The sequence below is a fragment of the Ochotona princeps genome, chromosome 28 (genome assembly GCF_030435755.1).
Source record: "Ochotona princeps isolate mOchPri1 chromosome 28, mOchPri1.hap1, whole genome shotgun sequence".
In the NCBI taxonomy this organism is placed as follows: Eukaryota; Metazoa; Chordata; class Mammalia; order Lagomorpha; family Ochotonidae; genus Ochotona; species Ochotona princeps.
Window position 1 is genome coordinate 19,069,603 of NC_080859.1, and position 17,734 is coordinate 19,087,336.

General features: G+C 40.4%; 1 protein-coding gene across 2 annotated transcripts in view; it reads right to left on the minus strand.

Moving 5' to 3' along the window:
* PJA2 (praja ring finger ubiquitin ligase 2) overlaps window positions 1-17,734 on the minus strand; it is a 63,941-nt gene that overhangs the window by 28,508 nt on the left and 17,699 nt on the right. For both annotated transcript variants that reach the window (XM_058656417.1, XM_058656418.1), the window contains exons 2-4: window positions 11,561-11,677; window positions 10,048-10,248; window positions 7,248-8,259 (exon numbers count right to left, since the gene is read on the minus strand). In XM_058656417.1, the coding sequence (XP_058512400.1) occupies window positions 7,248-8,259; window positions 10,048-10,248; window positions 11,561-11,591 (1,244 nt within the window). In that variant the 5' untranslated portion in view covers window positions 11,592-11,677. The remainder of the gene's footprint in view (window positions 1-7,247; window positions 8,260-10,047; window positions 10,249-11,560; window positions 11,678-17,734) is intronic.

The following is a 17,734-nucleotide window of genomic DNA, read 5'->3' on the forward strand; positions in this document are numbered from 1 at the left end:
TCAACCCACTTAAAAAGTATTCTGCATCATTACTCTTCAACTTACAGAAAGTAGTACATTTCATAAAATTACTACGGGCTCTGGAGTCAACTCGCCTGGGTTTGAATTCATCACTTACTAGCTGTGAAAACCTCTCTGCACCTTTATAGCCTAAACACAAAGCAGCTGAGTACAGCAACAGTATTTAATAACTCACTGACTCGTATGTGTGAAGGGTGTCTGAGTTAAAACACATACAACAAGCTTATGATGCCTGGTAAACAATAAAGTACCCCCTGTTAATAAATGCTTCCTTAAACACTATATATAGCTACCTCCAAAACAGCATCTGTTACACTTCATATCTGAATGCTACCTGCAATTTCCTTTTGATTAGAAAAAGTAACCATTAAAACTAAAGCACTTGTTTTGCATACAACAATATATTTCAGCCACCTTGGAGTAAGTATCTACCCCACCTAGGCTGTCACTCCCACTGGGGTGCATGACGGCAGAGTGGGTGGTCGGAGGGTTAGGCTGGGCCACAGCATTCACTGGTTTGCTTACGAGATGGAGCTGCAACCACCAGTATGTGCACAGACTGATGAGAGTGATACACGGAGCCAGACCCCACACATGGGAATGAAGTCTGGGGTCACCTCAGGTAAGGTTTCTTGAGGGAACCCCCTAACTGGACAGCTGGACACAAAACTATAATCGCAGGATATGTGGTCTGACCTTGGAAAGCACGTATTAAGACTGGCCTCCTCAGTTGCTGATACCTGTGCAGTGAACAGCATGCTAAAATACACGTGGGGAATATGACAACCAGCTCACTGAGGCCTGCAGAGAATGCCAAGTACCACGTCAGAGGATGGAGGGCAGAGGAGATTAGACAATTTCCCTGGCCAAGCTTTGACAGAGAGTATCTGGGCCAATGGACCTTCGAAAGAATTCCTCAACCTTGGAGCAATGAAGCACACAGTATAAGAACTACTGAAATTGGACCTGGTGTGGTAGCCTAGTGGCTAAAGTCCTCACCTTGCATGTGCTTGGATCCCACATGGGCATCAGTTCTAATCCCAGCTGCTACACTTCCATTCTGGCTCCCTACTTGTGGCCTGGGGAAGCAGTAGAGGTTGACCAAGACCTTGGGATCCTGCACTTGCACATGAGACCCAGAAGAAGCTCCTGGCTCCTGGCTCCTGGCTTCAGATCAGCTCAGCTCTGGCTGTGGCAGCCACTTGGGGAGTGAACCAGCAGATATAAGATCTTTCTCTGTGTATCTCATTCTCTCTGTAATCTAACTTTCCAATAAAAATAAATAAATCTTAAGAAAAAAAATTTTTTTGAAAAACTTTTGAAATCAGTGAAGCAATAGCCTTGGAGTATTCTCCAATTGTGGATCCTAGGACATCGGGTGGCCATCCCCATCCCTGGGTACTGATGTGGTGTGGCTGCTGGGAGTGGCCCCTACCCCTTCCCTCCTTACCCCCATCTCAGATATAGGAGGAAAAAAATAGGAAACAATTGTCTAATCCACATACCTCCATTCACACCACCCTAATCAGTGGTCCACACGGGTAGGCATCCTTCTCAACTATGCAAACAACATCAAAAATAAAATAATTTTAAAATGGAGGGAGTGGGGCCCAAGTGATGAAAAAACTTCAACCTTGAGAGGTAGAAAGCAGTAACATAGGGTATAAGGTTTATAAAGTAGATGTTAAGACTGTAGGCACAGAAGGAGAAAACAACCCTCTCTTTGTGCAAAAACTAAAACAGGAAGAGGTAGGAACATAGCTTAACAGAAGAGGATTACAGAATGTCCACACTGAATCACTTCAGTGTCTCCAGGGAAGCAGGACACAGGTTATCTAAGAGGCAAAAATGCACAGAATTAAAAACAAAAAAGAAGATAAATAACTTATTGAGGAGAACAAGCTACAGAACAAGTAGTTCACAAATAAAATGATCATAGCACACTGAGGACAGGGTTTGTTCTTTTATCAAAAGCAGGCGAGTTATACAAGTAAACACTACGTACCTCTCTGATAGACATATAGTCATGCCTTAGCACTGCCCCCCATTAGCATACGGAGTTAGATTCAAAAGCAGGTAAGTGTAAATCACTCAATGTTACTTTATTTATACATGCACTTGGGAACCAAATCCTTTCTGTGCACATGGGATGAAATTCTATGTCCTGTTTTGTAACTATTTTAGCGGTTCTTAAGGAAAATTGTATTTAAAATTTCTTCTCCACTATTTTTGCCTTAAATTTGCCCTTTTGCTTGAAAAGTTCTATTTGACGAGACCCGGCTTTCCATTAAGGATCTTTTCATGGTCTCTCTCCAGTGTCAGCCTGCTGGCTTTCAGCTCCGATGGACAGCTGTGCCACTGGCCGTTTCTCGCTGCACTGTTCTATGTATATACCATATTTCTTCCTGTAAACCTGGACAACCGTGCCAACTGGCTGGCCTTTACTGTCCTCACACAAGTCGTGCTTCATCGCCCTTTTTGGTAGGCATGCGTGGCAACTTGTACTTCTGCCAACGGCCTTTGGGAAGAGGGGAAGACCCAGAGGTCCTACCAAATGGGAAGGTGGACTGAAATGCCATTTTTCCATTACTGTCTTAGAGTCACAAGGGAACTGAATTTCATTTAATCTCTGACACTCCAGCCTTGGCTGCAAAAATGATACATGTGACATTACAATTTATGTGTAAATTCTAGGTAGAAAAACAAGGGTATTTTTTAAAAGTTCATGGTAAATGTAAGTAAAAGATAAATTTATTTTGTTGCAAGAAATTTTTAAAATCCATGTATACTTTTTTGGCATAATACAGACTTTCCATGAACTTTCTGAACATCCCTTGAAAGACACAGAAGTAAAATCAACCAAAAGCAATCCCTCACTCCCTAACTCCACAAAAAGAATTACGGGTCTGACTTTTCTGGTTTTTATCTCATAAGACAATCAACCATACAGAAATTTAAGGAAAACTGAAATTGTTCATTATTTTTTGATATCTGGCAACACCTAACTATCCTGTTACATTTCACCTGTGACAATGACATAAACAGAATATGTATAAATTAAGGCTGCTTAGAGTTGATAAACATTAAATTTCCAAGCTTTTTGAATTGCGCCTGCCTTTATCACATTCTGGTCTGTCTCCTTAATACCAGAATATTACAGTCATGTTAATCCCCTAGCATGGGGCAAATTCTTAAGTATTCCTATACTTCTATGAGTATTAAGACAAGGTAGAAAGGCTTTCTAAACATTCAGAGTATGCTCCTTTGGGAGCTAGTTTTTCTTGGCTGCACTCGATGCTTTATTTGTCAAGGAAGCACCAGCAGGTGAGGCAGCACGCTCTGCCAGGCCCTCAGCTAGCTCAAAACAGCAGAGCAGCCTCACAATCACGAATCCACATACTGTGTCTTAGAATACAAGGGCATGAACGTCACAGGAACGGGCACCATCAGTATTTGCATTTATAGGGCACCTGGAGTAAAATTTGGCATTTAAGATTTCAATAAACCCCTTTTAAGTATCAAATGAAAATCAACTAACTCATTTTATTCTTTCAGCAACATAGACAACAGTCCTGAAGTTTTATCTTGTTTTAAGCAAAGTTATGTCATAGAGACAGAAAAAACTCTAAAAAGAAACCAGAAGTTCTATGCAAAATTGTTAGATCATGCATCTCTACAACACAGGCAGGCCCCAGGTTCCGGGCTGCCAACACTGCTGAAAGGCTTCACAACACTGAAACTGAAGCTTTCAAAATAACAGAGTGCTCACCTCAGCTTTTCTAGTCAAATTCAAATCTGGTTATTTATTAGCTGATTATTAAAATTCTCCCTTGCAGTTCTAATTCAACAAGACCATGTTTGTCCTTGTAACAGCTCCGTGCAATACTGCCAGCTGCAATGCTTGTCCCATTGGGGGTAACTTTTCACATGTGATGGAGAAATCATTTAGCCATTTCCATGGAAGAAAGTGACCATGCATTTACCTTCTTCTTACTAACCGTAATTCGTATTTCTAACACAGTGTCCAAAGTTTTGACACCTAAAAGCGTCAGTGAGTTTTACTGATGTTCTTGATAACCATTCTGTTTGTAGCTATATGAGTACTTTAAAAAGTTCATGGAAATAGAATCACAGTGTTTATTTTGCAACAAAAATTCTGAAATGAACTTTTTTAAGACCCCTCCTATAAACATAACAACCAAAAAAACACCTCATAGAGTATATCACTTTTAATGTCTGTAAAGTGAAAACAACTCAAATCACAGGAAATTAAATTAAGCTAAAGCTTAGTATACATTCCTTCTCACAAAGATGAATAAGAGACAAAGGGAAATGGAATAGGAGGGTGTATCTATTAACTTTCAGCTTTCATCTGGCCCTGCTAAACGCACTCTGGAAACTACAGCACTTGTTAGGAAGTTAAGTTAGCTGGAGGAATACAAACAGTAGTACATAAAGAGAATCACTCCTCACAACTGTACAGCCTACCGAAATAAAGTCCTAAAAGTTATCTTAAGATTTACATATGCAAATAACCGGATTCCTGGACTGACTCATTATCCTGCAGCTCTTATTATGTGATTGTTTAAAAAAGTGAAACAAAAATACCAAGCATCTGGAGCAATTCAAAGTGTCTTAAAGACTATTTCAAAATTAGTTCTATTTTTTGGCACAACACAACCACAGGTTCTGTAAGTCAAAATACAAATCAACTTGTATTAAAAATTGAAAGGAAGAAGTTTCTATTAACTATCATTTTCCCCAGGTGTATACTCTGTTTATGGCAGATTCACATTGTTCAGAATACTGATATACCATTTAAGAAAAATATCACATCAAGTATATTAAGAACACTCCTTACAGCCATTAAATTTCAGAGTCATCCTATCTGTGTCTCCCGTCCCGCGGAAGAAATCACCCGATACTGGAGAGCGTTTCAGAGGCACTTTTATTCCAACCTTCAGTTCCCTCTTTGTGGGCAGAAGCCCCTGGCTTATATATCCCTCCTATCCGTTAAATCCGTTACCTAGAAGCCTTCAGTTAAGTCAGTTAAGTCCGTCCGTTACACAGAGAACCTCCTCACCCCTCCCCCAAGGCCCCTGGCTTATCCAATCAGCTTACACGCCTGAGGCAAGCAGTAAAGGGCCAATCACAGGGCATTTCCTGAAACCTGTCTCCAAGAGGAAGTAGGGTCCAGGCATCATCTTAGGGCAGGGCACACGTGCAGTGCTCCCAACATCATCCCAGGGAATGAAAGCCTTTATATCACTAATCAGCTCAGGAGTCAGTGCCATGGCACAGCGGGTTAAGTGCTGCCTGCTGCCTGCTGCCTGCACTGTCATCCTCTGAGTGCTGGTTTAACCCCGAGCTTCCCCACTTCACAGTCAGGGAAGTGGCAGGTGACCAAGTCACCCAAGAGGGAGACCCAGCTCGTGGCTGGCCAACTTCACCTTGGCCTAACCCAGCCCATCTGGAAAAGGAATCAACGAAATAAGACCCCCTTCCCTAGACCCCTCCTTCTCTATCTGTACTCTTTCAAGCGAATAAATAATTTTTTTTTTTTAAGAATCAGTTTACAAGCCAGGAGTTAAAAATTACCCTTTCTCTTCACAATGTGAAGGTTTCCCAAAATATCACTTCATTATGTGACATTAAAAAGCACACCAGAAGATGTTTGCAATTCTGACAGACATATATCATGAGAAAGGCATAAGCAGGTTAAATGACCTTTTTTAAAGAAAAATAAATTAACTGAGAAAAGATATGACAACATGTTTTCAAAAAGATGCATTACCAAAGACTATCAAGTTTTTAATTTTCTGACACAGCAACCCACAGGAATAACAGAGCTTCATAATCCAATTCAAAAAAATTTGACAGATGAATGCAGTTTGGAGCTTAAAAATGTTCCCCTGAGATTTAGAAGTATACACTTAATAATTCCCAGTGGGGTCCAACTCCGCATATGCTAATTAGACATATTCGTACTTCTGCAGCAAATGTAGGAATACTTGAAAAGCAAGTCTTAATTTGCTTCAGATCCAGATCTGCTATCAAGGAAATAAATATCAGTTCAGTTTTATGCCCAATTTGTGTTTCTAGTACTTTGCAAATTTTAGATAATGACTGCATACTTGAACTGAAGGAAAAAAAGAAACAGAAATTAGGCCAAATGCCTAATTTAATCTCGGCTTAAAATAAAGAGTCTATGAAAATTATCTGGTAATCCTTAAAGTTTACTAGAAACTATATTTTAATTGTTTTCTACAATAGGTTACACAAATGATACCACAGTGACTTAACTCATATGTCCAAAGAAAATGAAAGGCTTATTACATTATTTTCCTTATAATTGTGACATAAAATACATTCAATGCATAACATAGAAAAATGTCTTCATATTCAAAATGATAAAATTCTTCCCTTATACTAGTAAAAACCAAATGACTATTATTTTTCCTAAAATCTTGAAATTGTACTGCAACTGAGCACTGCTGGGACTGCAGCAGCTGGCTTCAAGGACATGAAATTTGCATTCTGGGACAACGAAAATTCTAGCAGTACACAAAGAATCCTCCACTTTTTTCCTTTGTTACGGTATCTTATTTACACAAAAAGGGATCTATCTTCACAAGAGGAACAGGAATCATTATAAGAAAAGTTATGTTTCCTTAAAAAGCAGCATACTACTGAAAGTCAGAGTTCAGCAGGCAGGCAGGAAGTGCCCAATCCCAGCTCTACGTTAGTCACCCCGCCTCAGGAAGTCAGACCGCTGGGCCTCATCTCCTCAGCCACAACTGGGCAAAATAACAGCAATTATCACAAAGAGCAGCTACTGAAAATCAAATACCCAATAAAAATGAGTAAAAGAAACAATAGGAGAAACTTATAGAAAGGGAAATGGGTGACATCAGTAACTGGCAAAATCAATGATGTCACTCCCAATCAGCAATCTGCGATCTTAATTTTAAACCCACTTTTTAAAAATACAACCAATTAACTTAAATAGCATAAATTGAACTAAGCAATTAATGCTCATTATCTGAACTTAGAATTTCTGTAACATAGGGCAAAGAAAGTTTTTGTGAAGAACTTTAACCAGCAGTCTGCCTGCAGAGTAACAAATTAAAACACCCACTTCCCTGATGGTATCAGAGTCCAGTCATACCAGAAACAAGTCACCTTGTTCACCGTCCAGCATGACAACGCACTGCATGAGGCCTTACCTGTCTTCATCCTTGTCATAGAGCTGGTAATAATCTCCACATCCATTCCAAAAGGCATTATCCCCAGCTTCTTGTCTTCCTGCTGTGGCTCCATGTTCTGTTATTTGGTTATTTTCTGTTTCCCTTTGTGTAACTCTTGAGTAAGGTGGATCCAAGAACATACAGTCATGTTCTCCATCATATTCGTCACATTTGATCAATGGATCATCTTTACCGCTTTCCTCGACTTCCAAAGCCTCCCTCCATCTCTGAACACTTCTTTGTTTAGCTTCATGCCTATTAAAACCTGTTTCTTGGTCCACCTGGCTTGAACTTACCAGTTTTCTAACTTTTGGCCTTACTACCTGTTCAGGAGAGCTTCCATGGCTGGTGTCCCTATCACGGATATTCTGTTCCCTCCAAGCACGCCCTGCAGCACAGCCTGCATTCTCAGATGAAGTTTCTGTCTGTCCTTCCTGGTTAGTATTTGGTTGTTTCTTCCTAACAACATCATCTTCAGAAGAGGACCTCTGGAATTCCTGGTTGTTAAGTAATGGTGCCGAATCTAACTCTTGAAGCTCGTCTCTGATCGCACAGTTAAAAGAGGGAGCTGGCGGTGAAAGACCATTGTACACCTCTGCCTCCCCATTTGCCAACTCACATACTGTATTGTCTAATGCTTCCTGGAATCTACCAACTTCAACCACTTCCGCAGAAAGCTGAAGACGTTCATGTTCTTCTCCGTGTTTGCCATCTGCAGCCTGAGAGTCAGTAGGAGTCAAAGCAATTCCATTGGGCACACTGGAAGCATTACAAGCTCCTGGAGTACACCTGCCCTCAGAGTGATTCTGGAGATTTCCACTGCTTTCTAAGGTCTCCCTGCCTTCCTCACTAGGCTGGACTGCAGCAAAGGATGGGCTGCGCTCAATAGTTGGATTCAATGCTGTACCACAAGTGGGAATTTCTGTCTCATTTTTTTCACATGTGGAGTCACTGGGTATAGAAGTATGAACTTGATCCAATGGACTGGAACCTTTACAGCAAACAAAAGAAAGCACAGTGAAGGTATTAATTTGGCTAAAATGTTATGTGATAACTGTGACTTAAGGGTAAATCATACCATTCATTAACTTCTCAAAAAAAAGATGAATTCCTTTGGCAAGTGCTTCTGTGTTGCTCATCTAAACTGCAAGCACAGACTGGTTACCTTCTAAGTTCATTATGCCTCCGTGCAGCCTCATATGGCTTCTGAAGACGCAATTCACTCAAACCCTACATCTTAACCTTCTGCACACAGATACGGAGAGGCTACCGACAGCCCACTCAACAGCAAGCGGTGGAGTCACAGGGTAACCATCTGTCCTGCCAGCGACGGCCAACCTCTCTTTTTGCCAGGTAGCATAAAAAAACTCATCAAAAGCACTTCTGGCAGATGTAACAAGGGATTAAAATGTAAGAGAAATTGGATCCCATTGTTTTGATGTTAATTCCGAAGATTACAGCTCAGACTCTGCACACATTACATTTCTACTGCTAATGGACTGCTGTAACACACACGTAATGAATAACTTTAGATACGTTACAACTATGATTGAAAACAATATGTTGATTCTCTTCGCCACAGTTCAACTGTCGGAATTCTGAAACTTAAGCAAAATATCTACTCCATAAGTTACCTTAAAAATGGTGATTTTTCATCAGTGTTAGCTTAATCACAAAGATACATTTCAGATTTGATGGAACAAAGATGTATAAACTATGAAATAACCAATGCTTATTTTAGTTTTGTCATACCGAAAAAAAAACTTCTTTAACAAAACTACCTTAGCCAGTAATTCAGATATTTTTAAAGAGAGTTATTTATTTATTTGGAAGGCAGAGTTAGAGAGACAGAGATTAGTCATCTTCTATTTGCTGGTTCACTTCCCAGTGGCCACAATGGCCAGAGTTGGGCCAGGTCAAGGCCAGTAGCCTATTCCAGATCCTCCACATGGAGGCATGGGTCCAAGCACCTGGGTCATTTATTGCTGCTTTTCCAGGCACATTAGCAGGGGGTCAGATTGGAAACAGACTAGCAGAGCTCTAAGCAGTACCCATGTGGGGTGCTCTCACTGCTCCCGCCATGGAAAATGGCACAAGATGGCTAAGTGCTCAGGCCTCCGCACCCATGTGAGAGGCCCAGAAGCTTCTAGCTCCTGGTTTTGGACCTTACAGACTTTAAGTTTGGGCCTTACAGACTTCTGGCAAGTGAAGCAGTAGATGGAAATATCTCTTTTTCTAGCTCTGCCTTTCAAATAAATAAATAAACCTTTAAAATAATAATCATATCATAAATAGTAACCTAGAATTAGGAAGTTTAGAATAAGAGAAAAAAATCCAATCCAAAAAATATTACAGTATATAAATACGAAAAATACTTTTTTCAAACCACTAAATAAGAAATTTTAATTTGGTAAGCAGAATTTCACAGCTGCATTTAAAAAAATGATTCTTGAAAAACTAACCAATCTTAATTATTTATTGATGAAATGAAAAATAATATGTAGGAAAATACATCAGTTCACATTAAGATAATTTTCTAGCTGAAGGATACAATATAATCAAGACCATGAGAATGTAGCTGTATTTTAATGATACACTCCATTTTCTCTTGTGTTTAAAAGTATATAATAGTAATATTAAATTCAATAAAAATTTCAAAGAATTTCCTAATGTTTTATATTTTACACCCATAAATCCATATAAATTCAGCTGAAAATTTAAACAGATGACCAACTCTTACGTAACAGCCATTAACAACTCACATAATCACATCACATACCTGAGGAGTTTTCCTTGGGAATATCATCGAGTTCTAACACCTCATAGTCATCACCAGCGCGACCTAAGCTTCTTTCATGTCTGGTCATACATGGTTTAAAACTGACGTATGCATGTCTTCTTCCATATCTCCTGCCTGTTATTGTCTGATAGCCTCCTGCTGGTTTGGGCCAGGCAGCCTTGCTGGATTCTTGATCCATTGCTGCAGTAATGGGGGAATGGTGAATTTAAAGAAAAGATAGCAATGATTTTTATTTTGACAAATGACTTCAGGGTGGGGATTACCACTTCAATCAATATATGTATTATAATTTAGCAAATTATATGGTACTAAAAATCAAGGTTACCCTAGTAGTACTATAAAACATTCAATATACATTCAATATTCACATACTAGATACTTATGAAATACTATGTAATGAAAATTACTGGTCTCTTCTTGAAAAAATACCTTTCAAAATTTGTCTCCTTTAAGTATTTCAGATTTTATAATAAAGCCTACCAGAAAACATTTTTCAAAACATATTGCAAAACAGACCCTGGCGCAAGGGCCCAACTGGCTAATCCTCCCCTTACAAGCACCAGAACCCCGATTCATTTCCCAACTGCTCCACTTCCCATCCAGCTCCCTGCCTGTGGCCTGGAGAGCAGTGGAGGACGGCCCAAAGCCTTGGTATGCCGCACCAACATGGGAGAACAGGAAGAAGCTCCTGGTTCCTGGCTTTGGATTAGCCCAGCTCCAGCTGCTGCAGCCATCTGGGGAGCAAGCCAGTGGACACAAGATCTCTCTCTCTGTAAATCTGCTTTTCCAATAAAAACAAATCTTAAAATTTTTTTTTCAAAAAATATCTCATTATTATATTGTCAAAATTCTTGATGAACTCAATTATCTGCCAGATTACCCAAGTACCTTCTAAGTGTTCTACACATAAATGATGTACAGTTACTAGCAAATGATGTGATGGATTCGGTAAGAGGGACCATGTTACCGTCAGCAGTAACATCTAAGCTGCAACTGTACCAGCAAGAATCCAACAGCATGGAAAGTCCTCAAAAGCCTAGAAATAAACCTGCCACATGTCCCAGTCATCACACTTTGGGGAACGTAGGAAAAAGGAAGGAAGCTGGCATACGAAAGACATGCAGTTACCACAACCCTATTCAGAATAACAAAAACATGGACTCAACCTAGAACACTTTCTTGATTCAGCTACTTTAGAAAATTACTCCACATGAGATTTTAAAAACCAAGGCATTAGAAGCTTTGATGACATGTCTAGTAATTCAACACAATGACTGAAGAATTCCTCCACAGGAACAGTCTCTAAACTGAATGTCAAGGAGGAGGAGAAAGATAACATCATGACTCTCTTATTTCCCTACTACAAATTAGAAATTAAGGATTAAACTCTCCAGTGCATGGCTCAAAGCCAGCCTTCAGTGTGATGGCAAGTCATGCCTGGTGTGTGAGGTAACTGCTGAGTCTTCAGTGTGCAGAACCGACACTTCCTTACCTGACGGCTCTTTCTCGCTGTACTGTGACATACGTAGCAGCTCCCGTGTGCCCAGTCCAGCAGAGTTATGATGTGATTTCCCTTTTACTCACACAACGGATAAGTTGCAAAAGATTCCTATGGACAAACAATGCATTGAGTTAATTATTTTTAAAAATGCACAAAACACTAAAAATGCAAAACTGATACCTCTCCTCCTGGGTAAGCTCTTTTGGCCTTACAACTCAAAAACACACAATCAAATCTCACAAGACAATCGCAAACTTCTAAACTACCAAGATGGGGGCTCGGCAGCATGGCCTAGTGGCTAAGGTCCTCGCCTTGATCCCATATGGCTGCTGGTTTTAATCCCGGCAGCTCCACTTCCTCTCTGTCTCTCCTCCTCTCAGTATATCTGACTTTGTAATAAAAATAAAATAAATCTAAAAAAAAAAAAAACTACCAAGATGACCATTTAAAACTCTGATGTAGTCTGTGCTTAATAAACCTCTCCCATTTAAGAGCCGTAAACTGTCAATGATAATAATACACATATAATTAGTAAGCAATTACCCCGGGAGAAGCGCCGTGAAGGGTGTACAGCACAAAGCTATCCAAGCATCTTCCACACTGTGCTACCTCTGGTACTCCACATCAAGCAATGCTTACCCGAGTCCTTATCCCAGACTTGTCAAACTGTTTCAGTGTTCTTACAATAGTCAACTCATCAGATAATTTCATCTAAGAACTTAGTAAAAATTAGGAAAACTAAATTTACCATTAACAAACACAGAGAACTTTTTACTTACGTGTAAATGTATTGTATTTTTACACAACCTATATGACAATGTTTTTCTTTAAACACAAGGCCTACACACCAAGTAAATCAAGGTTAAAGTCAATGGCGAGCTCTACTTAACCCTTCTCCTAAGTCCGAGTGTTACACAGTGAGCAGCAGCCACCAGGCAGGAGCAGGGACGGAGCCAAAGGCATGGCTCTCTTATCCATCTCTAAGTCATCCAAGAAAAGCACACCACCCTCCTGGCAGTCCAGCGCTGCGGCCACGCCATCCTGAATCACTTTTTCACCAAAACTGAACTTGCAGCTTTTGTTTCCAGATTCATTCACTTATTTGAAAGGCAGTTAGTTGAGAGAGAGAGAGAATGAATCTCTGCTGGCTCACTCCCTTAAGGCTCCCACACCAGGGCTGGCCCAGTCAGAAGCCAGGAGCAACTGGAGCTTGAGCAGGTGTTCATGAGGAGCATATTCCTTGCAGCCTCTGCACAGTGCTAACAAGAACTACAAGTTTTTACAATTAGTACAGCTGTGCTTGATTTGTGCTGTAGTCCCGTCATAAAAGGTTTTACTTTCTGGTCTTTGCTAAGTTTGCCTTTCATCGATTTCCTGCTATCCTTGACATGCTTCTTGTGGGCTTCCTGTGCCAGGCTGGTTTCCTCTAAGCAATGGTTCTCAACAGCAGCCACGCCCATGACTATTGGAACCCGGGCCCAGGGACCTTCCACCCCCATCCCCACCCCTGATCTTCCACGGAGGCATTATGCTGATGAACCAATTATCAACGTCCACCAGTCTGTCCCACTGATCATCCTGACCTCCACCTGCAGGCACAGCTCGCCTATTAGCTCCAAGATCTTGTATATGGTGGACAACAACCTACTGTGACCAATGAATTCGGTAAGACAGCCATGACAGTGGCAGGAAGGAGGAGCCTGGAGCTCCCAGCAAGCACGCTGTGGGAGCAGATCTCAGCGCAGTGAGGAGCACGGGCAGAATACTGATCTGCCTGCCTGGAAACGGACTTATCTGACAAGCTGCAACATACACATTTTTGAAGTTTTTTTTTTAAGGTGAAGCTTTTTAAAATTTAAAATTTAATTTAAAACACCTGAGTTGTTGCTAATTACCTCTCACCAAAGCGAATGTATTAGCTATGTCCATATATCTGCTCCTGTACAGCAACATGCTAATTAACCTCAACAGTGCACACCCACAGGAAAATACATTCAAACAACAGGCTGTGATCCTCAAAATACACTTGAATCAAGCCAAACTGTGAGCAATAGCTAAAGAGAACACACACACACACACACACACACACACACACGAGGATGGCATAAACACAGGTTTTCATGATTTTTCATGATCACTTCTATATTTATTTTCACTCACTTGAAAGCCAGAGAAGAAGAGAACGAGAGTAACACAATTACCAGCCACCGTTTCACTCCTTGAACACCTACATCAGCCAGGGCTGTGGCCGGTGAAGCCGAGAGCCTGCAACTCCAACTGGATCTCCCACCCAGGCAGCAGGCACCCAGTTCCCAGAGCTGCTGTCTGCTGCCTCCCAGGACGCAGCAGCAGGAAGCTGGGCTGGAAGTGGAGCACTCCAATATGGGAGGCACGCACTGCCAGCTGCAGCCTGATACTCTGTGCTGCAAAACCAGACCCAACTTTTTTTTTTCCAGTAAGAATAACTGTCTCAAATAATTTCAATCTATATGACTAAGGATTTAAGTTCATACAGTATTTTGCCCAGTCTTCTTTGGAATAGGTTGTACTGTTCCAAATACTACTTGCAGAACTGAGGATACAAAGTAATGAATGGATGAGCATGCCTTCCCCCTTGTTTACAGTACGGATTAGTTCTTTGCTGTAACCTTTGTTTCATACTTTCACTTCTCTCACCTTCCATTGTTGCCTATAGCCCCCTTTTCAATACTACTATCGTCAATCTTGGCTCCTGTTTTATGACAAATCTGTCAATGATTATCTCGTCAGTTTGAAGCCAATATATTTAAGTGGTTATAGCATTATTACTTCATTCCTATCTCTAAAGTATAAAAAAAGGAAATATTTCTTTTGTGACATTACTCTCCTTGTTCCCTGTACTATTCACTGAATGACTTTTTGTCTATGAAAATTATTCATTTCAAACTGCTTCAGGATTTTTCAATCTTACTAATTTTAAACAAAAAATATTTTAAATAAGCTAACAATGAATCAGGGAGGTATGAATTCCAGTATTTCTAATTATTAACTTAGTGGTCATCACATCATCACTTTAACTAGAAGATTATGCCCACTGCTTGACAAGCAACAAAGATGATTTTTAAAACAATATGCAGGAGGAGAATCAAGATGGCAGAATAGGGTAAGGACACGTTTATACAGACGGAAAAACATTTAACCAGGATGAAGCAGAGAGGACATATTTCAGGTCCATGTGGCACCCAGACCCTAACCTCCAACAGGTTCCAGCAAGATCAGCGCCACCAACAACCTAATTATATAGGACACCTGGTGTCTCTCTAATCCTGGGACCTGCTCCAACCGGAAGTGGGAGAAAGGTTGCAGAGACCACGGTGCAGCCTCAGCACGGTATCACAGGAGGTGGAGAGTGGTGAGCCAAAACCTGGGGCTGTGGAGACCACAGTGGAAATCTGACATAAAAACCCAGACCTGGAACTTGCTGGAGGTTGTGGCACAAGTGGCTGCAAGAAAAGTTGTGTACCAACCACAATAAGTAAAATCGCATTGTAGACCTGTGGGTGACACAGCTTAGAAACCTGCCAAAAGGAGAAGACTCTGCTAACCAGAAGTACAATGATCAAGAGCAAAAGAAGAGACAAAACTCCTGCAAGGGAGCAAAACCCTATGCCAATCTCAGAGTTAACTGAGGAAGACATCGAGAAAATGGGGCACACAGAATCCATAAGACTCATTTTAAAGATTCTGATCAACAATGAGAAGCTCATGCAAGAGTTCAAAGAATTTAAGAAAGCAATAAAGCAAATCAAGGCTGGTATATCAGAAATTAAGAACACAGTAGAGCAAATTAAGAGTACAGTGGAAAGTCTCCAAAACAGAATGAAGCAAGCAGAAGAAAGAATCTCAGAATTGGAAGGTATTTCCTGTCACCAGAGGGAAGCAAACAAAAAGCTGGAAGCAGAGCTGGATCAGGCCAAAAAAAGTATTCAAGAATTGAAAGATACTATTAAGAGTCCAAATCTAAGAGTTATGGGAGTCCCAGAAGGTGCAGAAAGAGAAGCTGAGTTTGCAAATGTATTTAATGAAATAATAAAGGAAAATTTACCTAATCTAGAGGAAGAATTGGGAAACAAGTTCCAGGAGGGGCACAGAACTCCCAACAGGCTTGACCAAAAGCAATCTTCACCACGACATATGATCATCAAGCTCTCTTCAATTGAACATAAGGAAAAGATCCTTAAATGTGCACGTGAAAAAAATCAATTGACATATAAAGGAATGCCAATTAAGCTCACAGGAGATCTCTCACAGGAAACTCTACAGGCAAGAAGAGAATGGAGTGACATATTCCAGATTCTAAAAGAAAAAAATTTTCGGCCCAGGATAACATATCCAGCAAAGCTTTCTTTCGTCATTGAAAATGAAACAAAATTCTTCCACACTAAAGAAAAGCTAAAAGAATTTGCCCTACAAATGATACTTCATGATGTTCTCTTGGCAGAGAAGAGGAATAGCACCTACCAAAACCAAAGGCAAACGGGAAGAACATCCCAGTAAAATGACAACAGAAGACTAAACCAATGAACAACCCATTCCTAAAATGACAGGACCAACGTCACACCCATGTATATTAAACTCTGAATGTAAATGGCTTAAGCCTAATCAAACATCACAGAGTAGTAGACTGGATTATAAAACAAAACCCATCTGCTTATTGTCTGGAGGAGACACACTTCAACAAAGATTAGCAGAAACTGTATCACATGGGTTTTGTTATCTCTGTTAGTTTCATCTCTTCAAAACACTTTCTTCTGATTAAATCGTTTAATGACTCGTATATATCATACGGTAGCATCATTTTCTTCAACAAGGTTCTTGATTTTCATTTCTTCAGCTACGCATTAGTCATTTAATAGCATGTTATTTAACTTCTTGGTGTTGTTAATTTCTTTTTTTTTCCTGTTGTTGATTTTGTTTTGTGGCTCTTCATTTGAGGGGATGTATAGTAGCTGTGTAACGGAGACTGTCATATCTAGTAACATGTCATTTAACTTCAGGCATTGTAAATTTCTATTTGTTGATTTTGTATCACGACTTTCCATTTAAGGGGATGTACAGTAGTTGTGTAATGGAGACTATCATATCTAGTAATATGTCATTTAACTTCATGGCATTGTAAATTTCCTCTTTTTTTTCTATTGTTGATTTTGAAACATGACTTTTCATTTAAGGGGATGTACAGTAGCTGTGAAATGGAGACTAACACCCAGATGTGAGGATGTAGTGTGGTATGCATTTCTGCTTCCAGACAAAGATGGACTTACAACGAAACTTTACTATTTCTTGACAATAGGATTCTGGACTCTCTGCCATTGTCCATGCCTGCAATGATGGACATATGACTGAGTATGAAGAACTATGTGTTAGTAATGATATAGAGGAACTGGGGGGGGGGGAGGAGGGAACTGGGGAGAGGATAAGGGAATATGAAACTGTACTATAAAATAATAGTAATAATAAAATGAATTAAAAAAACAAAACAATATGCAGAACAGGACAAGCATGAAGTATACCCCTCCAACACTGATTTTTTTTAAGATTTATTTTTTTAATTTTCTTTTTATTGAAAAGGTAGCTCAGATTTAGAGAGACAAGAAGACACAGACAGAAAGAACTTGCACCTGCTGATTCACTTCCCAAGTGGCCACAATGGCCAGAGCTGAGCCAATCCGAAGCCAGGAGCCAGGAGGCTCTTCTGGATCTCCCATGTGGGTGTGGGGTAAGGCTCTGGGCCGTCCTCCACTGCTTTCCCAGGCCACAAGCAGGGAGTTGGATGGGAAGTGGAGCAGCCGGGACACGAACCAACACCAATGTGGGATCCATTGAACCATCACACGAGGCTCAAAAACTACTCAATTTTTATTAAAGTAAGTGAAGGAACTTCTTATGCCAAGGGCCATTTGGATATTTATAATATCATTCTCAGGCCACACAAAGTTATCACTTAAAAATTAGGCATATGTCAGAACTGAGCCTCCTCAGTTGCTGATACTTGTGGACAGCATGCTAATATGCATGTAGGGAACATGACAACCAGCTCACTGAGGCCTGCAGAGAATGCCAAGTACCACGTCAGAGGATGGAGGGCAGAAGAGATTAGACAATTTCCCTGGCCAAGCTTTGACA